Source organism: Saccostrea cucullata, unplaced genomic scaffold (assembly GCF_032062105.1).
Source record: "Saccostrea cucullata isolate Sc308-1 unplaced genomic scaffold, CSIRO_AGI_Scuc_v1 ctg902, whole genome shotgun sequence".
In the NCBI taxonomy this organism is placed as follows: domain Eukaryota; kingdom Metazoa; phylum Mollusca; class Bivalvia; order Ostreida; family Ostreidae; genus Saccostrea; species Saccostrea cuccullata.
The window spans coordinates 82508-109663 of NW_026931814.1; the positions used below are offsets into that span (position 1 = coordinate 82508).

Here is a 27156-nt window from a genome sequence, read left to right on the forward strand (position 1 = left end):
CTGACTGGCTGAGGCCTATTGCTGAATCCAGAAATTCTGGAAAAGGGGGGCCAGTTTGAGGTCAGAGAAGGGGCCCACAGTCGCAATTAAAACACTCATTTATCAAATATTGTGTATTATTTTTGGACTCAAAAGGGAGGGGGCCAGGGGCCCCTTTTAATTCCGCCAGTGGGCTCATGACTAGAACATACTAGACCTACATTCATCAAACCGGGCCTGGGGGCATACAACTTATATTAGACAAGCTCACCTTTGATCTCAGTCTCGCTTTTCCACTATATATTCTTTAAGTGAGACTGTGATAAAAAGTTAGCCCGTCTAAGTTTTATGTTAACCAGGCCTAGTCAATAACTGTTTCTTACGTTGAAAGGTTTAATATTGAAAGTATCTCATCTAACATCTTCGCTAGCCAAGGGTTTCCGATTCGATACCTACTTGACAACCATTGGCAGATTTGGCCGAAAATTTTAGAACTCGCGCAAACGAATTTGATTGGCTGCGAAGTCCGAGTCTTCGCAAGGTTTTTACTAATCGACGATTATCGGCTGAATTAAAGTCTGTTTATGTTTTATGCACAAAATAAAAGGAATATTTACAATGGATGAAAGTTAGGACGTGATCTATGCTTAAAAAAACAAGGGATTAATTAATTTGATTTTTTTCTTTTAATTATATATGTTTTCAAGAACTATTGAAAGGACCACATAAGTCCGTGTTCCGCATTTTAGATGCATGAATTTAAGCCAATCAAATGTCACGGCTCATTGATAATAATTGATACGGCAACAAGTAGAAAGTAGCGTCAAACTCTTGATTAAAAATCCAAGAAGAACGATACTTTCTTCCACTTTTGAGGTGTGCCCACAGCCCACAGCTGTATGAAGTTATTTGGAATATATTCCACATGGAGGTCGCCATATTGTTTCAAACGTCATATTGATCTTCATATGTTACAGCTATTTTCATCAGACAAATATTAAAGAGCTTCAAGGGACTTTACGGCGATAGGCGGCGCAATCAAAGTTCCCGTTTGATAGGACTAAATCTGCCAAGGGTTGTAGAGTAGATATCGGATCGGAATCCCTTGGCTAGCGAAGATGCTCATCTAAAAAACAGTGAACTTTAATCATGGCGAAGTTTACATTACAAAGATGAAATTATAATATCCCAAAAACCTCATGAATATTGGAGTATCCTTTGAAAAAAATGTTGAATTGAAAAAAAACCCACACATTATTTCTCAAAATACACTCTTTACAGCTATGTATGATATATATTTCTTTTGTGTTCTCTCATACATGAAGCCTCTGTCTAACAGTACTTTCAGTACTTTGATTTATGCTTGGATTAGGGATGGTTTGAAGAGCTGAAGTTAAGTTGTACACTGTATTCACATTTTCCTGAACAGTTTATCATGCCAATCAATTATTCCATACTGACCAAACATTAATTATTTCTGTTTGTAATTCTGCCAAGATCTGTCAATACATAAAACATGTGTAAATAGTATCACCTGTTGCAAATTTTACATAGGCTATTTGATGATCGAAGGCTACGTCCCTTTCTCAGCAAATTTAAAAATTGATTTCTTTTAAATTTTAAGTATCAACAAATCTTATGTAATTATAATTTAATTAAGGAATACTCCAAATTAGCGCTTAGTAAACCTGGTTTCTTTCAAAGAAATATTTGGGTAGAATTCCTTATGTGATAAAATAAAATGTACAGTCAAATCTTATTATCTCAAACATGGTGGGACATAAAAAGTGTCCAGATGGCCAATGCTTCGTGATATTGAGGGTGAAATATACATGAAGAATATGTTGTTGTTACTACTTAATCAGTTCAACATATCCATGATATTTCAAATGTCAGTGTTTGGATATCATATAGTTCAATATAAAATTTCTTGTTTTTTTATTAATGCAAGAAGATTTTAATGTTTTTTGAACCATTTTTAATATACTTGAATTTTTATTGAGGTAATCAAAATCTGAGAGGGAGTCTGTACATGTAGATAAAATCACATTTGTTTTCATATTAATAAATGGTGAGATTTGAACGGTGATGCACATTATGATTAATTAACTTTTGGTTTTGTAAATAATATTAATTTGTATCCATGGTTGCTTCCCTTCATCTTTGCCATTTTTGGGGGAGAGTGATTTGCAAAGTATAGCCAGGCTCCGCAACATTACGTAATGGTTAATTAATGTCACTGATAAATCATTACCATGATTTATGATATTCAATTAAGGTAAAAATTGTTATCATATCAGGCACTGTTCATTAAGAAAGAAAATATGACAAATTAACCTCATCCTTTTTCCCTAGAACAAATATTTGATGATTTATGGAAAATCAATTTGTCACACACTGTCCTGGAAACACATGTTTTGGATTTTCCAGAAGTGTCTTCTTAATTATGTCATACATTGGTAATTTGCCATGGTTAAAATTGCAGAGTAGCGATATTTTCTAAATATTGCAAGACTACTGTGGTTTTAAGGTAAATATGTTTGGAAAAAAATTGCACATATTGCTTTGCCCTGAAAATGCATTCAAAGTCTTGAGGCAGGCTTTAGTAAATTTACAAGTAAAGTTTGGGATACCTCTGTCCATGCAATTAAACTTTTGAGGCAGCATTTTGATGCTGCATGTGACCTACATAATTCCTTATCATATGACTCTCTAGAGAATCTCAGTTTCAGTTTTTACTCTCTCTCCATGATTAGAGGCCTAGTATTGTTGTTAATCCTTAGACTGAATCTTGAATCAAACTGAAAAGTCACACATACATATGGTACTCTACCTCCCTCATCGATTTGTCAGGTGAGCTATAGGAATTATTGATAACACCCTGTTCCCTGGAGTTTATCTAACACACGCTCAAAGTTTACAGAGATTTGGCTCTTTTTATTCCAGATAAAATTTTGTAGAGATGTTACATAATGCCTCAGATATCATAAAAATATGATAGGATAGTAGCTGAATAAGCCTGGTGTATGTCAAATTGAAATTGTTTGATTAACTATGATATAGTGATTATAGAAACACAAAGAGGGTGTTTTTCTGCTACATCAAGGATATTTCAGTGAGCAGTTTTATCTTGTAATGTGTGGGGTGGTTACAGTGATTTGGGGATCCTGACTTTGATACAGACTTAATGTGGCCATTTGTTTCCTTCAGTATGCACCATTATTGATTGGATGTGCAGGAAAAAAACTTAAGAGTCATGCAAGCAGATGAAAAAGCCAATGCCAACAGCTGTTGTTAGGAAACTTAATGTCTGGCATGACTCTCTGGCTCTGGCCATTCCTGTCTGTCTTGTAGATTGTTAATGTCTCTTGGAAGAAAAAGCACACACTTCAGCCAGACATATTAATTATGCTTTATTTGTCGATTGTGACATTGTAGAAATGCTCTTGGGTTTGGCTTAATAACATTTGATTCAGATTCCCAGAGAAATTTCAGGATGATCTCTTCAGAAATCTCTTTGGAGTTATTTTTTGTATGACCTCAGCTAATTTGCCTATCCAAGGATGGAATTACTTGTCAGTGTTCTCGGGAACTGCTACACAGGTTGCTAAGAATGATGGTCAATGATTTTGCTAAGAATGATGGTCATTGATCCAGCATATCTCACAGTGAAGGTTAATCAAATATTAGCTGATTTTTACATGAAAAATCAATTTGTCTTAATACCTTGTTATTTCCTCAGTAATGTATTCATTTATGGAGGAAACTAATTTTTAAGAGTTCATCCATCTGTTCACAGAATTAATGACCCAACTAATGAAAAAGACTTTTTTTCTGTAGGTTTGAGGCACAGAGACCAGTATGACCAAGGAATAACCCAATGAGGCCCACTACTATATGGACTGTAAGCTTCATCTGTTCTAGGAAGTCTCCTTGGTTTGCTGACAGGTTAGTATTTATAAGCCTGTTGCATGTTCATTCTCATTATCTATAATATATCCAATACTGTTCACCAGTCATTGACTCTTCAATCTGTGGTTAAGGCTGATCAAGTAGTGTGTTTTACGCACATTGTATGATATGGATATGGTTCTTTCCTGCTAAGCATTTTCTGTTATGCTCTGAATTTTTCTAAGAATCTTTTATCTCAAAGTAATTAATTTAGATAGATAAAAAAGAAAAAGTTATGAAAATAAGCAACTCTGAGGATCTGTCCTCCAGAGAGGAAAAAAGAAGAGCATGTACGGATCTAAGGGGAGGGGTGCTTTAAAAGGGGCGGGAAAGGCCATAGGGAGGTATGGTATAAAATTCCATTGCAAAAGCTCAAAATCACATGGAAGCAGTAGACTTAAAACAGACAGAATCTATAACCTTGACCTTTGACCTTTTGACCTCAAAATCAATGTGGGTCTTCTTTAGGCCAAAGGGAGTTATGTGAAATTTCATTGCAAAAGTTCAAAGGCTTCTTGAGACATTGCACAGAAATAAAAGTGTAAAAGACAGAAATATACAAGTAGATGGACAGAAAGACAGGCCAAAATTAATATCCCCCACTTTCCATGAAAGTGGGGGATGAAAAAAAGGGGAAAAAATTCTGCATTTTCACATTTTATTAGTATGTTCTTTTATTCATGATATACAGTAGAGATAGGCCCCTATAGTTTACTGTTCCTTGACGTGTACATCTGTTCTTATCTTCTGATCTAGCAGTTTGGATCTGCTTCCATTGTTTGATTCTCTTTGAAGCAGGGGAAGTCATAGTACTAGACATAGCTGATATTGATATATCAGTTATCCTAGATCCCCATTGTAATTACTCTGAGAAGTAAGGCCAAAGAGCAGAATGCAATCCAATTCATAAAATGATACATGTATCCATAATGTATTTTCTTGTTGTCTGGAAGAAATTTGTTTTGAATGAAGGCATTTGCTCCATTCTACAAAGAGCATCATTTTTAGCATCTCATCAACAATTTTTCCCTATTAACTAATTTCCCTCTTAAAAGCTGGGGAAACACATTTCAGCAGTTTTTGCCTGTGTGCAGTTGGTGTACAGTGTAGGAGGTCTAAAACAATTAGTGGTTTCTCGGGAATTGATTGACATGGCATCTATTAGTTTCAGAAGTGTCTTACAGGTTGAACTTTCCACTTCTTTACTCTGGGGGAAATGCTTTTCTGATTCTTACTAAAAAATAGAAATAATGGGTTCGGAATTGGTTTAAGAAAGTCAGGTATGCCATCTTGAGTTTTTGCTCAGAATTACCTCTTTTAAAGTTTCAGCTTTTGAAGCTATATATATTTATACATACATGTTAACCTATTGTGATGAAAAATAGGGAGATTCTGACCATAAAAGCGGTAGCATTGAGCGCGCGTTTTTTTACGATTGAATTTATGAAGATATATTACATGAAATATACATGTATGGCCTTAAATGAAAATACAATAATTAATCTGAAATATCTATTGCAAAAAATAGGCAGAAACACATTAAGTTTGACATAAATTATACGTATTCAAATATTTTTATGGTTATCATTTTGCTTTGATTGGCTAAGCTCAGCCTTTTGAGGAGTGATCTTTCCTGATATAGCCTAGAAAGGAAGCAATAATTCTGAATGTTCATTCAATTGTTAAACACAACAAATGATGACAAAGTTCAGTCTAGATCTAGAACTAGTCCCTATGTTTCGTTACAAAATCGGATTTCCTGCGATGATCGAAAACGAAAGTAGAAATGTGTGTCATAGCTTGGTCAATCGAGTAATTTCTATTGATTTTATTTATAAAATTTCGAGCTCCTGTGCTTTTATAGACGATGTAAACGTTTTCATGCAATTCTAAAATACTATTTCTCCTTTTTCATTGCTGTTATGTCCTCGAAATTTATCGTAACCAATGTAATCACTGATTTTTGTGCTGTTGTCGTTGTCACATACTGCTTGAAATCTAAGTACACATCGGTACAAAAAAAAGCGTTTGTATGATTCCGGGTTAAATCACGCGATATCTTACGAGATTTCATGACGAATGGCTTCAAAAATGGATACCCAAGCGAACCTAAAATACTTTAGACAAAACTTTTATAGAAAAGCGGTAGATTAACGAATAAAATCGGTAGGCGGGAGATGGATTAAAAAAGCGGTAGACTCCCGCCTAAATCGGTAGAGTTAACATGTATGATTTATATGTATATGCATAGAAGTTTGTTAGTAAGACTAAGACATTTACAGAATGAATATCCTGGCCTCGTATCTTTTTCATAAGATCAAGATTTAACCATAAAAACAACTAGGAAATTTATTTAATGTACTTGAGTGCTCTATTATGCAGAGGATCTCAGACACAATGCCTGTTACATAAGAGGTCCTATGATTGTCATTGCAATAATCAGTTTTATTTCTTACAAGTGCAGCATACAGCTACTATCTGTGTACACATGGGATGCTGTTTATGATAATGATGCAATACATTGTCTCTTCCCTCAGTGAGTAATTACCCAGCAATGTGCAGATCTTCCTTTTTCATTGTTTTTGTTCTGATCAGCTGACATATTATAGCGTTGGCCTTGTAAGGGGAAATTTGCCATTATCTGCTTTTTAGTAAGTCTCTTTTGTGAACTACGTTGAGTGTGTCTAGATATTTCAAACATTTCTTTTAATAACGTTCATTTGATTGACATGTCAGAAGGATCAGATTATACTTATTGCTAAGTCTGCATGCAGAAATTTCATACAATGATTTATGTTATAAACAATTTTCAATAAATTATAAGTTTTGTGTTTTCATGCCGTTTGCATAATTTATCATTTTTGTATCAGATTTGTTATTTGAGAACATATGGATTTTGAAATTTTATATCTCAGACCACTTAATTTATCACATTAAAAATAATTTTATTTGGACACCCCTGTTACATGTATTTTTAGTATATATATATATATATGAGTTCAGTTTTTTTCCTGTAGAAAATAAAGAGGATAGAAAGTGCTTTTAGAATGGTGATCTTGATGTTGCAGTGAGGTATAAAGTTCATTTGCCTTGTTTGTCAACAGTTCGTCATATGATAAATCTGTCAATGCAATGTACACTCAGGATTCCTACATATATAGATAAATATAGGTACGAACAGGTGTTAATACAAGGTGAATGACCAAGACTTTGACATCTTGGCACCTGTAAACTGCTTGATGCAGCAGAGTTCTGTACCTGCAGGGTGTCGATAGTGGACTGGGGTTATTTCCACACTTTATCTAGATCCATGAAGGTCTTATCTGGAGGTGTTGGTTTCAGAGTATGTTAGATACAGTTTGTAAACAAGGTGGATGTTGTGAAATCTCCAGTCTTATATTGGCCTTCTTTGTCTGTGGCTAATTGTTGAAGTGTGTGCAGAAGAGATTGTGTGTTTGTAGAGAGGGGACCGTAGGGCCATTTAACACCAAACTGATGATATCTCTAGCAGGAATGGCACAGGAATTTATAATTAGGGGTATACAGGTATACAATAGAAGATGATATAATCCCCAGTCTATTGCTCTCCAAAATGATTGATAAAGTGTCGTAATACTGAAAAATTGTGCTGAACGGATTATAAATTCTGTATTCAGCTGTTTACATGGTTGACATTTGAGGGGGTCGGACTAACTTCCAATAAATAACAGTGATTGGTGTATGAGTATTGATTGTGTGGGGAGTTACCGGACAGAGAAAAAGTGAGAAGGCTTGCAGTTAACCAAGGAACTCACAATGTTACAGACATGGAGGATTCTTGTTGGAACTCGTGACATTATGGACATGGGTGATAACATTCTTGTGTGGGCAATTCCTGGAGTTTAGTCTTTTATTGTAAGTTACTTGATCTCTTTGCCTTTTGTTCTATGTTGTTAAACTGCAAACTGAATTCAGTTGAATTAGCTTCGTTTTATTGAAGTTGCTTAAACAAGAGGAAAAAGCTGCTGTTCCTATAATAGCTTTGAATAGTGAAAAATTCTCTCTAAAACAAAATTTTATAAAACTTCCCCTAACAATTACTGTTGATTTGCAAGTGTTAGCTGCATATAGCATCAAAGTGAGAGTGCAATTAGCCTTATTATTGAGGCATATGCACTAATGGTTTTGTTTTGTTTGTTTTATTTTTAAAATATTTAAAGTACCCTGTAAACTTGAAAATTGCTAGTAATTACCAAAACGTATACATGTATACCAGAAGATTTCAAAATTGGTTTCCTTAAACAAACTGAAACTTCCTGATATATAAAAAAAAAGTTTAAATGTTCTGCTTTGTTTAAATTTCTTGGAATGTGTATAATCTATAAAATTGTTGAAAATAAATTCACAGCTTACAAGTTTATAAGATAATGTATCAGATAAGTTGAATTAACATTAAATTTTTCATTTTGAATTAGGCAATCTGCTTATCATACCACAAGCAGTAACCACTTTGGATTTTGTTTAGATATGAAAGATGATTGAATATAATTTTGTGAAATCCTTTCAAAGAGTAAAGGAATATGAATTGAAAGAAAGTTATATAAAGATATAGGAAATCTCATCATTTCTTTTCGTATTTTTGTCAAATTTTTGCTCTGAATCCTATTTTAGATTGTAACATATTTCAGTTGTATACATGTATTAGGACTAGAGAGATATTGTGGATGAATTGACCTGTGGGGTTATTAGCTTCATATGACAAGTCTGTGTAAATGAGAAATGATGTAAGGGTGATTAACTTTTGTGTAATGTACTGTAGAGCAGTGGCCAGTAATTAAGGCCTTCATTATCAGTTCAGCCCGGCCAACAGATGGTGGCAGGCAGCAGATCTCCTGTTGTCAAGCAAGTTCACTAACCACAACAGCTTCACTTAGCAATCTTGAATTTTTTTGGCATCACTGTGAGTTGTAATATAATAATATTTAATAAGCAAGATAAAAGCTTCCAGTGTGGAATATTGCTGATTGGGTTAGTTTAGGTTAATAGATATATAGTTACTGTATTTATAAAACTGGAATTCGGTCAAGTAGTGTGTTTTGTTTAAACAGCAGTTTTGATGCCTTTGAGTTGGAGGTGAAAGTCAATATCTGTTAGCATGTGAAGGGGGTCAGCCAGGACTGGGGGATTTCTGTGGAAGAATATTGATTAGAGGCAATTAATGAAATGAAGTGATAGTACTTAATTATTGACAGACCATTTACAGTAGCTTTGTGTATTGGTCTCACATTATAGGTTTGGCAATAGCAGGCCCCATCAATAATGCAGGCGAGGGTAACGTTACAAATGTGTATTGTGTTGTTCTGTGTTGTGGCACCTAGAAGAAGTTGGCTTAGTAGTCACGTATAATTGGGCTACAGACCCCATTCTGAAGGCCTAATGAGAAGAACCTTGGGAATAAGATCAATACTGACTACAATAGTCTTGATGTTATAGTTCACAAATTGTCAAAGTAGGCGTTTTACATATCTGCAATGTTTATTTGTCATTTAAATGACTGTGTCGTAAAAACATAAATAACCTTCTCCTTAGAGAGACAAAGATAATATTTAATTCATAAATAAATGTGGTTGGCATATGTATTTTAATTAAGCCAAACTTCCTCAATGGTTACCAAAATATATGCAATTCATTTAAATTTGAGAAAATAAGATATGCCCTAGCACTTGGTAAAAAAAAAAAGTACCAGGTAACTGATGATTGATAAAACCTGTAAAAAATTTGCACTAGATATATATGCACATTCTTGTCCTGCAAAAAAACTTGTAAATTAAGATGAGTTATCCTTCCTGAATGTTTTAAGTGTGTACACCTGCATTCCTGAGACAGGTAAACACAGGATACCTGGAGGTGTGGCAATATTTGTCACCTGTGATCGTTACAGGTAAGAAGATCCCATTGAAACAGAGTGATAATGTATCAGAAATTGATCTCCCCAGTTAACCTATCCAGTCATCCGTGACTGGCTGTACATTTGGATCAGTGACCTGATTACCGAGGCGTAAACTGTAAATAAATAAATGTCTGCACTGTGTGTCATTAGGCTGCGATAATGTACTAGCTGTTACAGTGAAGTAGTTCACGTAAAGGACTCACCGCTACATAACAACTATGCCGATGTGAGAGGGTTCTTATGTTAGATGACTTGGTCAGGACAAATATAGTCATATAACTTGTGTATGTGTGGTTATGTTGGGCATCCTAATTAAATTGCATAAAGGCAGGTTCGTTTCTTTTTCCATTGTTTATCATGCACATGTGAATGACAAAGATAAAAGTATCGCTTATATTGAATATTTTTGTTTGTTAATGACAGCAATGGTAATGTTTGATATCCTATATCTTTACAGATATGATGTCACAAACTTTGGTGGAGACAGTATCTATAAATTATGAGGATTTTAACGACAGCTTCCTGACCTGTGGCACCTGTCTGTGTATCTATGACGCTGTGGAGCATTCCCCCAAACTCCTGCCATGCTCCCATACTGTGTGTAAGAACTGCCTAGAGAGGATCGTGGAAGCACAAGTCCATGACACTGGCTATTTCCGATGTCCTATCTGTCGAGAACACATCGGTATTCCTCGAGGCGGTGTCGTAGCATTTCCACCTAGTTACATAGTGAATCAGCTGTTAGATTTGATGCAGCAACAGCGCCGTGACGTCATACCCAAGTGCTCAACACATTCCACTCAGGAGCTGCTGTTCTGTGAGACCTGTGATTCTGTATTTTGTACCCAGTGTAGTGGGGGTCAGCATAACGGGGCAGGGGCTAGTCAACACACTGTGATTCCATTCTCTATAGCCATAAAAAGGATGTCGGAAATACTCCTGTATAAGGCCCATCTATGTATCAAAAATCTTAACCATGCATATGACAATGTTTCTGCTGAAATGCAACTTTTAGAAAACTCTGTAGAAAAGACTGTAGAATCTATCAACAGATCATTCCAAGATATTATAGCCATGGTGGACAAACGCAGGCATGACTGCCTACAGTGGGTACGCAAAATACGAGAAGACAAGCGTAAGATTTTACGTGAACAACTGGATTTGATCCAGACTGAAAAGGACAGGGTACAGAGTGATTGTGATGGACTTCAGTTCCAAGTGGAGGTCCGAAACATTACAAAGAAAATCGGGGATCTCAATGAGAAACTCGATGCAACAAATACTCTATCAGAACCAAGAGAAAATTCCTTCATGAAATATGAATTCAAGCACAATAGTTCCATGAGGGAAATTAGCAAGGCCTTGAATGAGTTTGGTAAAATTAACACTTCCACAACTTTTCCTGCTTTATGTTCAGCAAAAACGGGCGAGGCTATTTCTCATCTCAAGTCCTCCATGACAATCAACACAGTAGATTACCATGGTAACCCCAGAACTAATGGCTCTGACCCAGTGTGTACAGAGGTACGCACAGAGAAGGGAGAACTCGTGGAATCAAAAGTCAGGGATAGAGATGATGGTTCCTATGAAGTGCAGTACGTTCCACCGAGGGCGGGAAAGGTGAAAATTTTTGTCAGTATTTTCAACCGACCAATCAAAGGAAGTCCCTATGTGGTGGATGTCTCAGATCACATAAATCCAGTGTGGAAGTTAGGGTCTCGGGGAAAGGGGGAGGAGAATTTTGTTCAGCCTGTGAGAGTAGTGATGGACAGTGAAGGGACTCTGTTTGTTTCTGATACGGGTAACAGTAGAATTAAAGTCATTAGTAGCTCTGGCGAGGTCATCAGGCATATTGGCCCCGTGGGGCTGGAGAATCAGGGAGGGACTGGTCTGGCCTTGACCCCAGAGGGCAATATAGCAGTGGTCAACTGGAGGACCAAGACTGTCTCCATAGTGACCAAAGAGGGTGAGCTAGTCAACAAATTCACGTGCTCCGATTTCCAGGAGCCAACTGAAATTGCCGTCAACAGTAGAGGGGAAATCATAGTAGCAGATCATGGTGCCAACAAAATGTTCATGTTTGATGCCATTGGTAAGCCCCTTACTACGTTTGGAGGGAAAGGAGAAAAAGATGGACAGTTTAAGGTTATTTGTGCCATAGCTGTAGGCAAATGTGATGAAATACTAGTCGCTGACCACAGAATACAAATTTTTAGCAGAGATGGCAAATTTTCTCGCTCAATTCCAGACCAAAAGAAAGGGCAATATAGTGGCCTAGTGGTAGATGGTGGTGGCCACATTTTGGCCACGAAAATTGAAAAAGGAAAGAGTTTTGTGCAGGTCATGAACTCTAGTGGAAAGGTGATGTTCTGTATTGACAGCAACAGTGATCGATTGAAGCGCCCGAGTGGCCTGGCAACTTCACCAGATCACCATGTGTATGTCGTTGATCTTGGCAATGACTGTCTAAAGAAATATCGTTACAGATAGACGCCTCCTCTACAAGGTAATAAAAGCATGCTAATTGGAATAACTAATAGTGGAAAGCATAAAGCTATTAGTGCAGATATTGACTTAATTGTCTTGTGTTATTTTGAAAACCAAAAATTGCAAGAGAAAGAGAGACATTTTCATAACATACATTTTAATGGCTTTTATGTCAGAAAATTTTATGACTTTTATTTGATAAAAACTCAATTAAGCATTTATTCAACACATGTAGGTATGTGTATTTTCATCCTTTCTTTGTAGATGAAAGTAAAACCCACTAGCCCTAAATACACTATGGAACAGTTCCTATGACCAAGCAATCAGCACCATGTGATATAATAGTGAAATCCATTCCTACATTAGGAAGAATAGCTAACAAAACCCAACCTACAGAAGAAAACCAGTGCAATGACAACGTGTGTCTCACTCAAGACACCGTGTGTAAGACTGAAAGTAAAAGTTCATGTGATAACTAGACTTCTAGGAGACAGTTTATATGAATCATCCCTATATGCACATATTTTCATTTTTATGTATGGAAATGATATGACAACATATGAAATATGATTCAGATAGCATGCTCTTTAAATTTTTCATCTATATTTTGGCTTATAAGCATACAGTAATTAAGGAAAAATGAAGAATTGTGAAATTACAAGTTATCCTAACCCCCCGACTACTTAACACAATGTATACATTTTGTGTGTATTCAAAAGCGTTATAGACAATCAGCCAAGTATTATGCATTGACCTGTAAGTTGAATGTAAGATAGTTCTGTCAGCCATCACCAATCATCATTTTTATCAAGCTAAATCTGAGTACCTACAAACTTCTAATGTGACCAGCTCTGCATGTGTATATAATCATGTATTGATGTCTTACACGGGAAGCCATTCTTTTAAACATTTGTCATTGAGCTCTGTTTTAGATAATATGTAGATTATTCTCATTATCTCAAATTGATGTGACGTTTACATATTTTTTAAGTGAATGACAAAAGTTTTGGACTTTTGACTTGATTGTTTACTATGGCATAAATGAGCTGCTTGATTAGATGTTACTTGTAGCACTGCTGTCAATGTAAGAATCTCCAAATCAACTTTGTCCATTTTAACTCTAAGGAATGAGCGATGTATATTGATATTTATATTTTTGTCCCCCGCTTGAAAAGTGGGGGATATTAATTTGGGTTTGTCCGTCCGTCCGTCCGTCTTTCTGTCTGTCTGTAACGCTTTCGTTTCCACACGATATCTCGAGAACCCTTTGAGCTTTTGCAATGAAATTTAGCATAGCAACTCCCTATGGCCTAAGGAAGACCCCCTATTTATTTTGAGGTTCAAAGGTCAAGGTCGTAAATAAGCAAATTCTGTATGTTAAAACACTTTCGTTTCCACACGATATCTCTAGAACCATTTGAGCTATTGCAATGAAATTTTATATAACAAACTCCCTGTGGCCTAAGGAAGACCCCTATTGATTTTGAGGTCAAAAGGTTAAAGTTCAAGGTCGTAAATTTATACATTCTGTCTGTGTGTAATACTATCATTTCCGGGCGATATTTCAAGAAGATTTTGAGCTTATGCAATGTAATTTTATACCAAAACTCCCTAGGACGTCTCTCGCACCTCTCAAAGTGCCCCGACCCGTTGTTTTATTAGTATTTATAGTATTACATGTCGCTATTTTTAGCGCAGGGGCATGAGGAGAGTTATTTCGTATAAAAAAGGTTATCGGCGGACTTTATGTTCTTATTACATCTATTAGAACTGTTTAATACAGGCTAAATAAATCAAACACCATGGATTGTGTAAAATTTTGAGAATACCAACATGAAAACATGAATATATACATATATGTGACTTCAGTTCTGCATATACTTCACATCGGGTAAAGCGATTCCGTGGTCCAGTGGTCATGTCTCTCGCTTCAAGTGTAATCTCCGATGCTTTCTTTTTTTTTTTTTTAAATACTTTTTTTTTTACTAAATGATAGTATTCAGCATGTGAAATGAAAAATTTATGAGGTTATAAAATCATTATTACAGTGTGATAAATATTCCATATAAAAAGAATCTTCTATACACGTAATAAAGAATAAGCAATCAAATCTTTATATGCATATTGACATACATGTATTTTATTTGCTTCAGTATACATGTATACATTTAATAATTCTACAAATTTAATTATTTACAACTTAAGTCAGGGGGATCCGACACCCCCCCCCCTCCACGAACTGCGCATGGTTTACTTTTTCCCTAAGCGGGGGACTCAAATTCTCTGAATTAGCTTGTCTTTATTTCTGGATTGTGTTAAATTTGAAGAAGATTAATTTTGTATGTATGAATCAGGTCGATATGTGCCAACTCATGAGCTCCTTATACGTACATATGTATGTTTGGTTTCTTTTGTATATCTGGGGGGAAAAATAGTATTTCTACATCCATTGAATAATTTTGAGCTTTGAAAAATAATGTGATAAGAAATCATATAGTAAAAAAAATTCTGATGTTTATGAGAGGTTATATGCATGCACAAATCAGGTGATATTAAAAAAGTGGTCAAGAGAGATAATTGTGTTTTAAATTTGGTAGCAATTGTGTAGAAACTAAGAGACTTAAAAATTATTATAAATATTAGCAATGTTATGACAATAAATGCCACACACAATGACCATTGAGTACCATGACAGCGAGGAGCTAAAAGGAATAACTTATTTGGTATATTGTTTCTTGATATGGTGTAACTTTTTTGAAACTATCCTCTTCAACTGTTTTACTTTTAAGAAAACAAATTATTATCTTTGATAAAACATGTAAATTTTTTTTTTTAGAATCATTTGAGACAGAATTTCTTAGCTGCTAGGAGTTTTGAAATAATTTTACAAAAATATTTATACAATGTTCTTTAGAATTAAATTTTATTTTTTAGATTATACTGTGCTTTAGAAAGGTTTAGTTAGAATCCATATTCACATACTGTGAGTTATAATGCTTGTATTTGGATTTTGTATGAAGTTGGAGTGGTTATCTTGTATAACAGATTTTGTTGTTTGAGTTCAAAGTATTACTGTTTTTGAAAGATAATGCTTCTGCTAGCATATTTCCTGTAAGATATAAACTGCCATTAAAAAGTTATACAAGCATTTCCTTATTTACACATGAAAATAAAAATCATGAAAATGATAATGTCTTTTGTTCTATAGTTCATTCTCTATTTTATATACCTAAAATAAACAACCTAGACTGTTTAAAAAAAAAGATTTCGCAGAGGCCATCTTTGAAATGAATTTTATTTTTGTCGTCTCCTTACCAACTTGAAAAAAAACACCCAGTAAGGAAATGATTATTATTGTAAATAAAAATCTTGAGGAATTTTTCATCAAGTCTACAATTCATACATTCAAAGTCAATGATTTAATAAAATATTTTGATGTTGAAAAATTAAGGAAAATATTAGTAAGTTATGAAACATTTCTTGATTTATTATAACATTGAATCTTGAAGAAAATGTAACATTCTCTTAAAGTAGGAATTTTACCCCAATACTTGAAAATTCAAAAAGAGTTGCCTTGTCTATGTCTATGCAATGATGACCTTGACCTAAAATCATTTGTTCAAGTTTCACTTAATTAAGGAAAAAAATTGTTTAATTTCAGTATTGACATCTCTTGTAATAGAGAATGTTAGAGGATCATACTTATCATACATATTGCATATGATTTAAGGCCTTTGTCACTCTAGCAAGTTCAAGGTCAGTAGCGAAAAAGAAAAAAAAAATATTTGTATCCTGTCCATAATGTAACTTTCCAATAGAGACTAATTAGTACTTAATACTTGGTACCAAAATTGTTTATGGTATGAGGATTTGTTAAATAAGGTCACTGTGCTAAGCTCAAGGTCACTGACAGAAAAAATAGGTTTACAAGTTTTCTTTGGAGAAACAGTTGAAGTTCATACTGCATAAAAAGGTTGCATATGACCTGAAGTCATCTTAATTCCTAGCTCTCCTTACCATGTTTTGTTAATATGGAGAATTATTGCATTTGATATGAGGGTATGTATTGACCTGCGGTCACATGCCAGCTAGCTTGTCACTGGAAATAAATTGTTTTATTTGTGTTCTATCTATATCTTTCTAATGGAGGCTCATTGGAAGTCGATACTAAAGATAAAAATTTATTAGGGCATAAAACTTGATCTTGATCTAACTCAAGGTCATTTTGGCAAGTTCATTTAAGATCAATGGGAGAAAAAGTGCATGTGAAATATGAATCTGTTCCATAACTTTCTAATGGATAAGGATCAGAAGTTTATACTAAACACAAATATAACTAATGTTTTGAAGACAGGTCATGACCTTGATCTAAGGTCATTCCAGCAAGTTCATTGGCAGAAAAACTGTGAAATTTTTACTTGCTTGAAGTTGATTGATTGTATGTAAATTGTTTCATATCTCATTCAAGAATTATTGAATTCAGAGACTCTGAAATTGGTAAAAAGAAACATAATTTATTTCTTGGAAAATGTTCAATAATATCCAAATCAAATATATTCTAGATCTGTCACTTTCTAAGAATGAATTTGAGGTTTATTTATATATTTAGAATTTGAGGTTTATTTATATATTTAATTACATAATGAATTTTGCAGGGGAAGGGTTAATATTGAATATCTTATTTTATTAATTGTAATGGTATTTTTTATTCTTTCCACTTTAATAAAATTGTTTTAATAAAAAGCATTTATATAAAATTATTTTTAAAAAAGCATTTAAACTTTACAAATAGAAACATCTTCGCACGACTTAATGTTTATTGTTTTGGAAACGAAACCGGAAGTGCAAGAGATGAAAAGTTTAGTTGAAAAGTAAAATCAAATTATCCAGGTAATTGGTCATTTACATATTGGTAAAGCAAATTTATACATATTTAATTGATTAAAAGTTAAGTACTCATGAAATACATTTTATTTTATTGTTTCAAAAAGAATGAATCCACATTTGCGGTGGTTGGTTCAAACCATTTTACTTTCAAGTTTCAAAATCCATTGGTATTTCAAGTCAAGTGTATTATTTAGACGGCAACTCAAGTATATACAATTTTACAGATGTGATAGCTCTTTAACCGGCTGTTTTGGAAGTCTACGGGCATCTGCCATGGCAATTTTCAAATAAATATTGCTAGAATTTGTATTTATAGACTCAGAACTAATCTGAAGTAAATTCTAGATTTATCATAAATATAGTTTTAAAATGTTATATGTGTGATTAATCAAGATATTTTACATTACAAACAGTGGAATTTGGATATTTTTTCAAAAGGGGAAAGGTACTGTTCACCGGTAGTTAAAACAGCATTGATAAATCCAGTATTGATCAAACCTGTAATTGCTTAATTACATAGGTGTATTGATAAATATTTTTTTTCATGAAAAAATTAAGATTTCTGTCACAAATATGAGTGTTTAAGTGAATGTGTGAATCAAATGAAATTTTTGCAGGTACATGTAGATCTTCTGTAACAATGCATGAGTTGTTGGCCAAAGTTCTAAATGAAAAGGATTTATCAAAGGCTGGAGACCTGTTCTCATTGGAGGATCATGAAATAAATGGTGACATTAGCACTGCTCTGAAAAAAATAGGGGACATAATCGATACAGAGGACTATGTCTCTAACGATAATGACCAGAGCGTGGTGGAGATTTGTATCACTCGTGTCACAACAGCCATCAGGTGATTCAGCTTTGTCTTTTTTAAATTTTGAATTTACTCCTTTCATTTATTAAAGGCAGTTTGAAATACACACTGTTTACAGGTATTAATATTTAGATCCATGTCTATTTTGTCAACAGGGAAATGGATACAATAGAGGAACACTCATCAGGACTGGTGCATCTCCTACAGTTGTGTCAGCAACATAACCTTGACCCGGTCAGCCAGGACAAGGACCCTCCCCATGCCAAGGTAGCCTCAGACATCATGAGCTGTCTGTTTATGGTAAGTACAAGTGTGGAAAAAGAGAGATTGAAAAGTTAGAGTTAGGTGAAGATGTGTAAAGAAAGCTGAGTGAAAAATAAAGAAATTAACCATCTGTTTTAAAAGAAATAAAGTCAATCCTTGCTAGTACCTTGAACTCAATGGGACCAAGAAAAACTTTTGGGATTCAAGATGTACAGGGTAAAATACTTTGTGTAAAAGTGATTGGGACTTTCAAATTGTTTCATAATATCATTGGCTTTCAAGATATCAGTATTCAAGATACTGATGTTTATAACTGTATATGCAAATTTTGGTATCTGTAATAAAATTTAAAAATGCATGTCTGTAGATAATTGACCTGAATTTGGTTTCAGCACTATGGGAAGTGTAAGGTAATGACAATGGCTATTCCAGTGGTGGTCAATTTCCTCAGCAGTGACAATAAGGAGTTGAGTCGCAATGTCTCCAGTTATCTGTCCCTGGCAGCACTAGACAACGCTGATCTCCTGGCTAAACACATGGAAATCATCCTTAACAGCATGTTTAGAGGTTTGTATAAAGCAGAACAGGGTGACAAAAGAAGTTGTCAGGAAATGATGAAGATTATATGTGCAATATTGAATTTTTACATTGAAGATGGCTTTGTTAAATTTGAGAAATAAATTTTTGGGGTTATTTTACATCAATTCTTCGGTTAATCTGTTTTTCACATTGCTTTTGTAAATTTTTCTGTGAGTAGAAAAAAAATTATTTTTAGGTAAGTGTGTATGATTGGGAGTTAAAAAAATGTGAGGATACAATGCATTAAACAAAAATGACATGTCACATTCCAGGAATAGAATGTATAGTACAGTTAAATGTAAAGGATGTTCTGTTAAAGAAAAATCTTTTCGTCATATATATTTCCATTCATGGCTTCAAATTTTGAGAAAAAAAGAATAAATTGAAAAATAGAAAAGGTAAAAGTAATTTTTGATGTGATGACAGATGTCAATAAAAAAGTTATACAAAATGTATGAAGAATTAAATTTGGTCTCAAGTTGTAAGTCCTTTTGAAAAATGGGCACAGCTCTAAGAAGCATTTAATAAAAATCATTTTTTTAAACAAAAGAATGTAATTACAGTTGAACTTTATTTTTTATTTTATGTGCTTAAGATGATTATCTATTTACTATTTAATTTTCTTTTAAAGGAAACTACATTCTTAGCACAGTTCTTCCTCAGATCTATGCCCAGAATAGTGATCCAATCATTGACTGTACAGACAGACTGATGGACATACTAGATCAGTGTGATGTGTCAGAGAGAAGTAGTCTGTGTCAGGTGTTCTCCATGGTGGCCAAACATAAACCACAGGTAAACAATACATGTAATGGGAACAGTTGAATATAAAAGGCACATCTCATAAAGTTAGCTGCAGAACTGTAGCTCTCTGCTTGAGAAAATTCGGACAGATAACGCAGAGAGCTACAGATCCAAGCATTGTAAAAACCTTCAATTTACACCACCAATTTTTTTGTCGCTCACTTCGGATATTATTTCTTGTATTTCATACTTTTTCTAGCTTTATAAATGTTATCTAATAATTAATAACACATTAAACTAATAATTAATAACACATTATGCTTCAGTATCCGGACGATTTTTCATCGGAACGAAATTTTAAAATGTTATTATGTTTTGTTTAACTGGTGATTCAGATATCCGGATGCTTCACATATCCGGACAAATTGACTGGGAACCAAAGCGTCCGGATAAATGAGGGTCCACTGTATTTTATTTACCTTTCAACGCAAACAAACGGCCGTTTGTGGTTACGGACGTCGAACATTACAAAACCATATACAGGACTGTTTCTGACCATTAAAAGGTAAATATCAAAAATAAGAGTTAAATTTATGATTAATTATCATGTACCATTAATTATCGTGTACCATTCTAAAAGATAGGGAAAGCATAAACAACAAGAAATAATACCCGAAGTGAGCGACAAAAATTGTCGGCGTAAATCGAAGGTTTAAAATGCTTGGATCTGTAGCTCTCTGCTTTATCTGTCCGAATTTTCTCAAACAGAGAGCAACAGTTCTGCAGCTACTCGTAAAGTATGACAAAATAAGTAAAATCTATGTTCATTATTGAATATTAGGAACGAGTGCAATGAAAAATTTTACTACACATGGGAACAGTGCATGGCAATAAACATTTAATTCAAGCAAATCTCTAGGGATCAACTCTGTAAAAAATTCTATTTAACAATTGACAATTTCATGATTAAACATTTTGTATGATACAATGTACACATTTGTAGTTGTGATTATAAATTCATGATTAAAAAATAAAAATACTAAGTTTTCACTGAAAAGAATTAAGCCGTTTAATTAAAATGCACAAATTATTTAACATTCCTGATTGCTTTTTGTGCAGTAATATTTTTATGGCTCTTGAGCTTGAAGTCATCTAGCAACTGGCCAGCTAAAATTGCCACCGGATGTACTCGACCGAATGTGTCAGTGGATGCATCCACAATAGAAAATAGCAATAGCTATAAACCAATTTCTTTAAAAATGCTCACAGTGAAAATAAAATTGCATCAATTGTATCTACAATTAATTCTATTAATAAACAATGATATTATGTTTAATTTTCACGCAAGAAAAACTTGATGGTTGTTGGGGATAAATTTCTAGTTATATATATATTTTTCCGTAGAAATTAGAAGCACACATTCCTAAGCTGTCTGAGTACCTTTCAACATCAGTGTTAGCTCCCCTTATTTTGGTGATGTTTGTTGACATGGCAATAGCCAATCCAATCCCCTTTGTCAGTTATGTGTCGGTGCTAAAAACCTCGGCCGAGAAGCAGCCTATTCATCTGATCCATGTCATCCAGATCATAGGAGCTGTCGGAACAATTAATGAGGTAAGGAATATCATTTCCCTTGGTCATTTATCTCTTAAATTAGCAGCTCCAGATTGTGATAAATATTATAAGGTACAATAAATACAAAATAAGCCTGTACTTTAAGGTCAGACGACACGTTCCTCAAATAAATCTTTTGTAATTCTTGGTAATATATCAAAAATTATTTGTATTTGTCATTTTCTTCTTATTTCTACATTGTTTTCTGAATGTTTTTAAATACAAGTACACCAAAAATTATGAAAAAGCCCATTCAGAATATATCCATAAGGGTTTTATGAAAAATGCCTGGTAAGGTACCCTAATTTTTTGTGAGGAAACTTGTTTATGTACGTTTACTTCAATGACAAATTCTTAGAAAAAATTATATATAAATTAAAACAAACTTAAGGTTGTGATAAGATAGCTACATATGCATACATTTTTAAAAATGTACAAAATAAAAAAAAAACAAACCCTAAAATAAGATATTTTAGCAAAGACATACATATCATAATGTAAACCAAGTATTATTCGTGTGCAAGAAATCTGCAAGTTTCGCGATGTACTTTAACTCGCAAATATTAATAGCTGCAACCCAAGTTTTTTGTTTTGCATATGAAAAGAATGTTTCTTCAGTCATGAGAAATAATGGTTGCAGGTCGATTTCACACTGACAAATCATGAATAAAAGATAATGTGAATAATAGTTGGTTTACAGTACAGAGTACATGTATATGTATTATACAAGTACACTGAGACAACTGCTTTGGCAGGTATACTGATGATAGGTCTATACCTTTGATTCTATTTTTGACAGGAGCAGGCCCAGCTGAGCATGAATTACTTTGTGTCCAATCTAACCCAGACTGACCAGGCCGTATTGACAGTCATTCTACAGGAAATTAAGGCCCTGAGTATTAATCACCCAGAACTACTGGCCGATAACATGGACAAAATCAGTAAACTCTCCCAGAATGGCTCCAGTGCTGTACGCATCCTTGTACAACAGCTGAAGGATGATAATAAAAAGAGGCAAGACTTTCCATAACTTACATGTACTGAATCCTATTGGCCATATTCAAATTACTTCCCTTTTGTAAAAAAGGATAAAAATAATATATCATATGGGACAAAGAAAGAAGCTTCAATAAATGTATTTACAGGAAATGTACAGAAAATAATTGTTTTATAGAGAGACATGTAAAAAGGATATGTATAAATATTCTTTCTTTCTGGAATAAGAATCTCCACATAGATGTCTTTTTTTGCTCCATTTATGGAGTTCGTCTTCAGTGTTTTGTATAGGATATAAAGACTTGCCACAAAATTGCAAGACTTAATACATTTTTATAATAATCAATCTAAATGTCTTATAACTCAGTTTGACGTCACAAGTAGTGAAGTAGGTCCCTTTAATATTGAGTCATTTCAGACAACAATGTGACTCAGATGAGCACTTTTCCAATAGGCTTCTTGTTTCTTCAGGTACATCATAAATATTCTTGGTTAGAAATCCACAGATTTGTAAAAATGGGCGCTATTGACAGGTGTATGGTTTCATGTAACATGAGTTTACCCTATTACAGGTCTAGTGCCATAGATAAGGACAAGGAGATGAAGTCAGTATCCAGTCAAACTGAGGGGGCGGTGACAGTGATTACTGTAGGGAACCCCCCAAACTCGGCCAATCCTAACGGTATCACAGTCCGACGCATGAATATCCCCTCCAGCAATATGTCTAGTGAACAGAGTCTTGGCAAATCCTCCAGGTATGTCCAGTAAACAAACAGTAGGCAAATCAAACAGGGAAAATATGTCTAGTGAATAGTCTCAGCAAATCGTCCAGGTATGTCTAGTAAACAAACATTAGGCAAATCAATCAGGTAAAATATGTCTAATGAACAGAGTCTTGTCAAATCATCCAGATTAAAAATTCACTTAAAAATCAAGAAAAAACAAATTTTAAAATTCCACTTCTCTTAGTTTTCCCATGCCAAGGACTCAAATGAGCTTAGTTTAACAGAGATTGCAAAGTGCACATAAGGTAGTTTTGTGCACAAATTAAGCATGTGTACCATCTACTTCTTTTGGCTTTATCATCTGTTGTTACCAGTGATGGATTGATTATTTTTTCCACTCTGACAGAACCAGCCTGTCTACAGGTCGCTATGACAGACCGGTCAGTCCGGCGTCAGTCTACACAGACAGAATGTCCATGATGAGCTCTGTCAGTAGTCAGCATGGACCCTCAGTGAGTACTCAATTCTCCATTTAATACTAGTTAATATTCTCTATTACTACCAGTACTCAGATATCAGTGATCTTGGTCAGTAGATTCCAAATGAATGAGACCTGTTTTAAAAACAGACTATTCCAAGACTACAATGTTGAGATTTTTACATGTAGATTGTAATATATTTTTATTACTTTTTGCAGGTTGAGTCTATGCGTGATGGTGTACAGCATTTCTGTGACAAACATTTCAGTACAATCCGCAACTTCATCCTGAACATATCAGCTCGCATTCCTCTTCCAGAAGTCTGCAGTGTTATTAGTAAGATTGCTTTATTATGATCATGCTTATTCAATTGATAAGGAACTAATGCTACCATTTTTAGAGCAGATTATAATGCTTTGATGATTAGTAGACAGTCGATATGTATGTGTATTTTTCAGATGGTCGTCACAAGCGATTCCTGAGACTCAGCTTTCTTTGTGGTGGTAAGGGAGATCAATGTATTTATAACAAATCCTACTTCACACTGGACACAAAGCTCCCAAAAACATGGATCCACCTTATGTTTCTATCTACGCAGGTTAGATTATAGTCTCAGTAATGGAGATCTGGCCTGGAGGCAATAAAACATAGACTAGCTCACTTTTGATCTCAGTCTCACTTTTACCAAAGGAATTTATTTTGGAAAAGTGAGACTGAGATCAAAAGTGAGCTCAACTAAGTTTTATGGCCCCCAGGCGCGTATTCATAATAACAACTTGGGATATTTGTATTGGGTTAAAGACAGAGAATATTCTTTTGAAGATGGCATGAGTAGTATTTTATGGAAATATTTACATGTTTAACAGGAAATATCTCCACACAGAATTTAATGTATCTACTTTGTGTCAAATATCACAATTCATAAATATAGTTAGATGTAAATTTATAACTTGTCTCTTTCAGGCCAAAGCAGCATCAGCATTAAGTCAGCATGACTACAGCATAAGTCGACTCAAGACCTGCTGGGACTCACTACAGACAGACAGATCAACATGGAGTTTCCTAACTCTTGTCACCTCTTCATTCCCATCAGCAAAAGTCAGTTCTATGTATAATACACTCTCATCTTAATATTTGTTAAGAGTTTTGTAATTCCCTACTCTTTTTTATATATTCAAAATATTCCATATTTTACATAGCATCATGCTTAAAACAGAAATGGAATTAAAAAAAAAGATGTTAAACTTATAAAAAATTATGCTAATCAGTACCTCAAAGTAAAACTTCATTTTCTTTTAAAATTACTGCATATCCCCAGATACCTTTAATGGAGTAAAATTTTGTGATTCAATGTTAAAAAGCATATGCATGCATGGGGCTTATATTTGCAGAAAATAGAGATTTTTCAAAATGTGTTGGTTGATTGTTTAGTATGCCTTTAGTTTGGTACATCTTTTCAGAATGGTTTGCCTGGTGATTAATTTTGTGATACTTTACTCATCGCAAAATTAGCAATACCGGTATTTTGTAAGAAACTAAGTACATATATGTATTACTTACATGAAATATAACTAATAGAATGATTGAATTTGGGGGTTGCATCACTATGTTTTTTTTTCACCAGGATCAAGATATTCTGATCCATGAGCTACACTGTTCCCGTTTTTTTGACGTGTTTGAGTTTAATGCTGCCAAGAAGTACTGGGCTTGTTTTATGTGTAATCACCCAGAGAAGATGTGGGATTTGATGAAGAATGGCTCTCCAGTCATAGCGGTAACATTAAAAAGTCCTAGTGGTTAATTTAAAAAGAACTAGTGGTTTGTTATAAAGTCCTAGAGGTTAATTAAAAAGTCCTAGTGGTTAATGAAAAAGAACTAGTGCTTTGTTAAAATCCTATTGATAAGTTAAAAAGTCCTATTGGTTAGTTAACAAATCCTAGTCATTTGATAACAAGTCCTAGTTGTTACCATAATTAACAAGTCAAAGTGGTAAGTTGAGATTTGAGAAGTCCTTTTAGTTAGTACGATTTATGACATGATGAAGAGCAATAATACTTATGTTGTGTAGTCTGTTAACTTGTATGTCATTCCTCTTTAGGGTCAGCTGAGAGAGAAGAAGGGAAAATGGAAGTTCCTGAAACGATGGAAGACCAGGTACTTCACTCTGTCTGGGACACAGATTACCTACAGCAAGAGTGACCAGGTAAATCCATCTACACTATAAATAGACATGACATCAACAGTTAATCTATCTACACTATAAATAGACATTACATCAACAGTTTGGCAGGTTTTAAATCTGTTCCCTTGTCTGGAAATCTTTTTATATAAAAAAGAGGATGAAACAGACTAGATGATTAGAACTTGTTACATTCATTTTGAAGGTTCTCTGCAGTAAGGGTTCTTCACAGGTGCAAAAAGAAAAATGATTCTTTTTTTTTTTTTTAATATAAAATGGAATAATGGAAAAAATGTGTATGATTCATAAAATACTTACTTAGTTAATAATTTTCTTCAGAATATCTAAATTTAACATGTTAAAAAAACATAACTTTTCCTAGATTTAATTTTAAGCTTATATTATAAAGATTTGATCTATTTTAACAGCGACATGAGACCCTCCCCGTAAGTAAGATACAGAGTGTAAAGGCAGTCAGGAAAGGCTACCGTGATATACCCAAGGCATTCGAAATATTTACAGCTGACCAGTCGTACACCTTCAAGGCCAAAGGTCACCAGAATATTGAACAGTGGGTGCAGTGTTTACATATTGCTGTGGCTCAAGCACACAAAGGGGAGGGCTCTAAAACGGGGGTGGGGACGGGGGATCAGGGGCCCCCTAGACAGGATAATGTAGTTATTGAGAGACCCAGGTCTGTCATGGATACCAAGCTGTGATGTAGCAAATTTCAGTTGAAGTGAATTCATTTTGTATTGAAAGCCTTGTCACAGATATTCATAAACATTCAAGGGGTTTCTTAATAGTACCTTACTTAACATTCATATGATTAATTTTGCCAAAGACTGTAAAGTTTACTATGTGTTTGTGACACAAGGTTGTCTATTTCATTATTTTAAATGCTTCGAACTTTTGTCATTACCTCTACAAGGAAATTGCTTGAGAAAGCTTTTGTATTCATATTTTCATGCATGGAAAGATCAACATTGTTAGTAAAACCACTGATTTTTTTTTTCTAAGTCGAAATATACAAACCTTTAGTAATTTTATAGTTCAGCTTTAGAATTACTGTGATATTTGTTTTCTACAAAAGAAAAAAATATATATACACTATCCACACACTATACATATTAACAAAATGAAGTTAGGTGTCATTGTGTTGTGTACCTGATTTTAGATAATGACTAACTGTAATGAGTACTTCCTACAGGGAGATTAGTATCCCTGTGTCTGGGGCATTGTCCTAATTATGTTTTACATTCCACGTCGGCTTGACCTTTAGGTCACATAGGCGTAGTGACCTTTAGGTGCCCCCCCCCCCCCCACTTTTTAATGAAGAACAAAATCACAGCTATTTTGAAATAATATCAATACATAGTTGTATAATAAAATTGTGTAGGAAAATTGAAATTGAAAGTAACTTGCCTTTGAAAAAAAAAAAAATTGCACTCTGGGTCTGCACTCCTGACTACACGCCCAGCAGCCACTCTATACTTGTAATTAGGGGCTGAGGATTTCTTTTTTGTGGAT

The 27156-nt window shown here is 34.2% G+C and overlaps 2 protein-coding genes across 11 annotated transcripts in view; both read left to right on the top strand.

The window, feature by feature from the left end:
- Positions 1 to 13498, top strand: part of LOC134233573 (tripartite motif-containing protein 3-like) — a 29084-nt gene extending 15586 nt beyond the window's left edge. For 7 of the 10 annotated variants that reach the window (XM_062715542.1, XM_062715545.1, XM_062715543.1 and 4 more), the window contains 3 exons: positions 3820 to 3927; positions 10317 to 12365; positions 12611 to 13498. In XM_062715542.1, coding sequence (XP_062571526.1) covers positions 10319 to 12349 — 2031 coding nt within the window. In that variant the 5' untranslated portion in view covers positions 3820 to 3927; positions 10317 to 10318 and the 3' untranslated portion in view covers positions 12350 to 12365; positions 12611 to 13498. Of the gene's footprint in view, positions 1 to 3125; positions 3654 to 3819; positions 3928 to 6367; positions 6467 to 7593; positions 7825 to 10316; positions 12366 to 12610 lie in introns of those variants that run through there. The other 3 variants (XM_062715547.1, XM_062715541.1, XM_062715550.1) reach the window with 3 other exon arrangements.
- Positions 13499 to 17218: 3720 nt separating this feature from the next.
- On the top strand, positions 17219 to 26907 carry LOC134233569 (ventricular zone-expressed PH domain-containing protein homolog 1-like). The gene is made up of 15 exons (XM_062715532.1): positions 17219 to 17236; positions 17851 to 18082; positions 18202 to 18346; positions 18703 to 18877; positions 19521 to 19684; positions 21038 to 21247; positions 22047 to 22261; positions 22816 to 22998; positions 23375 to 23480; positions 23666 to 23783; positions 23906 to 24045; positions 24411 to 24545; positions 25072 to 25221; positions 25546 to 25650; positions 26055 to 26907. Exons 2-15 carry the CDS (start codon positions 17874 to 17876, stop codon positions 26343 to 26345), a joined length of 2346 nt encoding a protein of 781 aa, XP_062571516.1. The 5' UTR covers positions 17219 to 17236; positions 17851 to 17873; the 3' UTR covers positions 26346 to 26907.
- Positions 26908 to 27156: the final 249 nt, after the last annotated feature.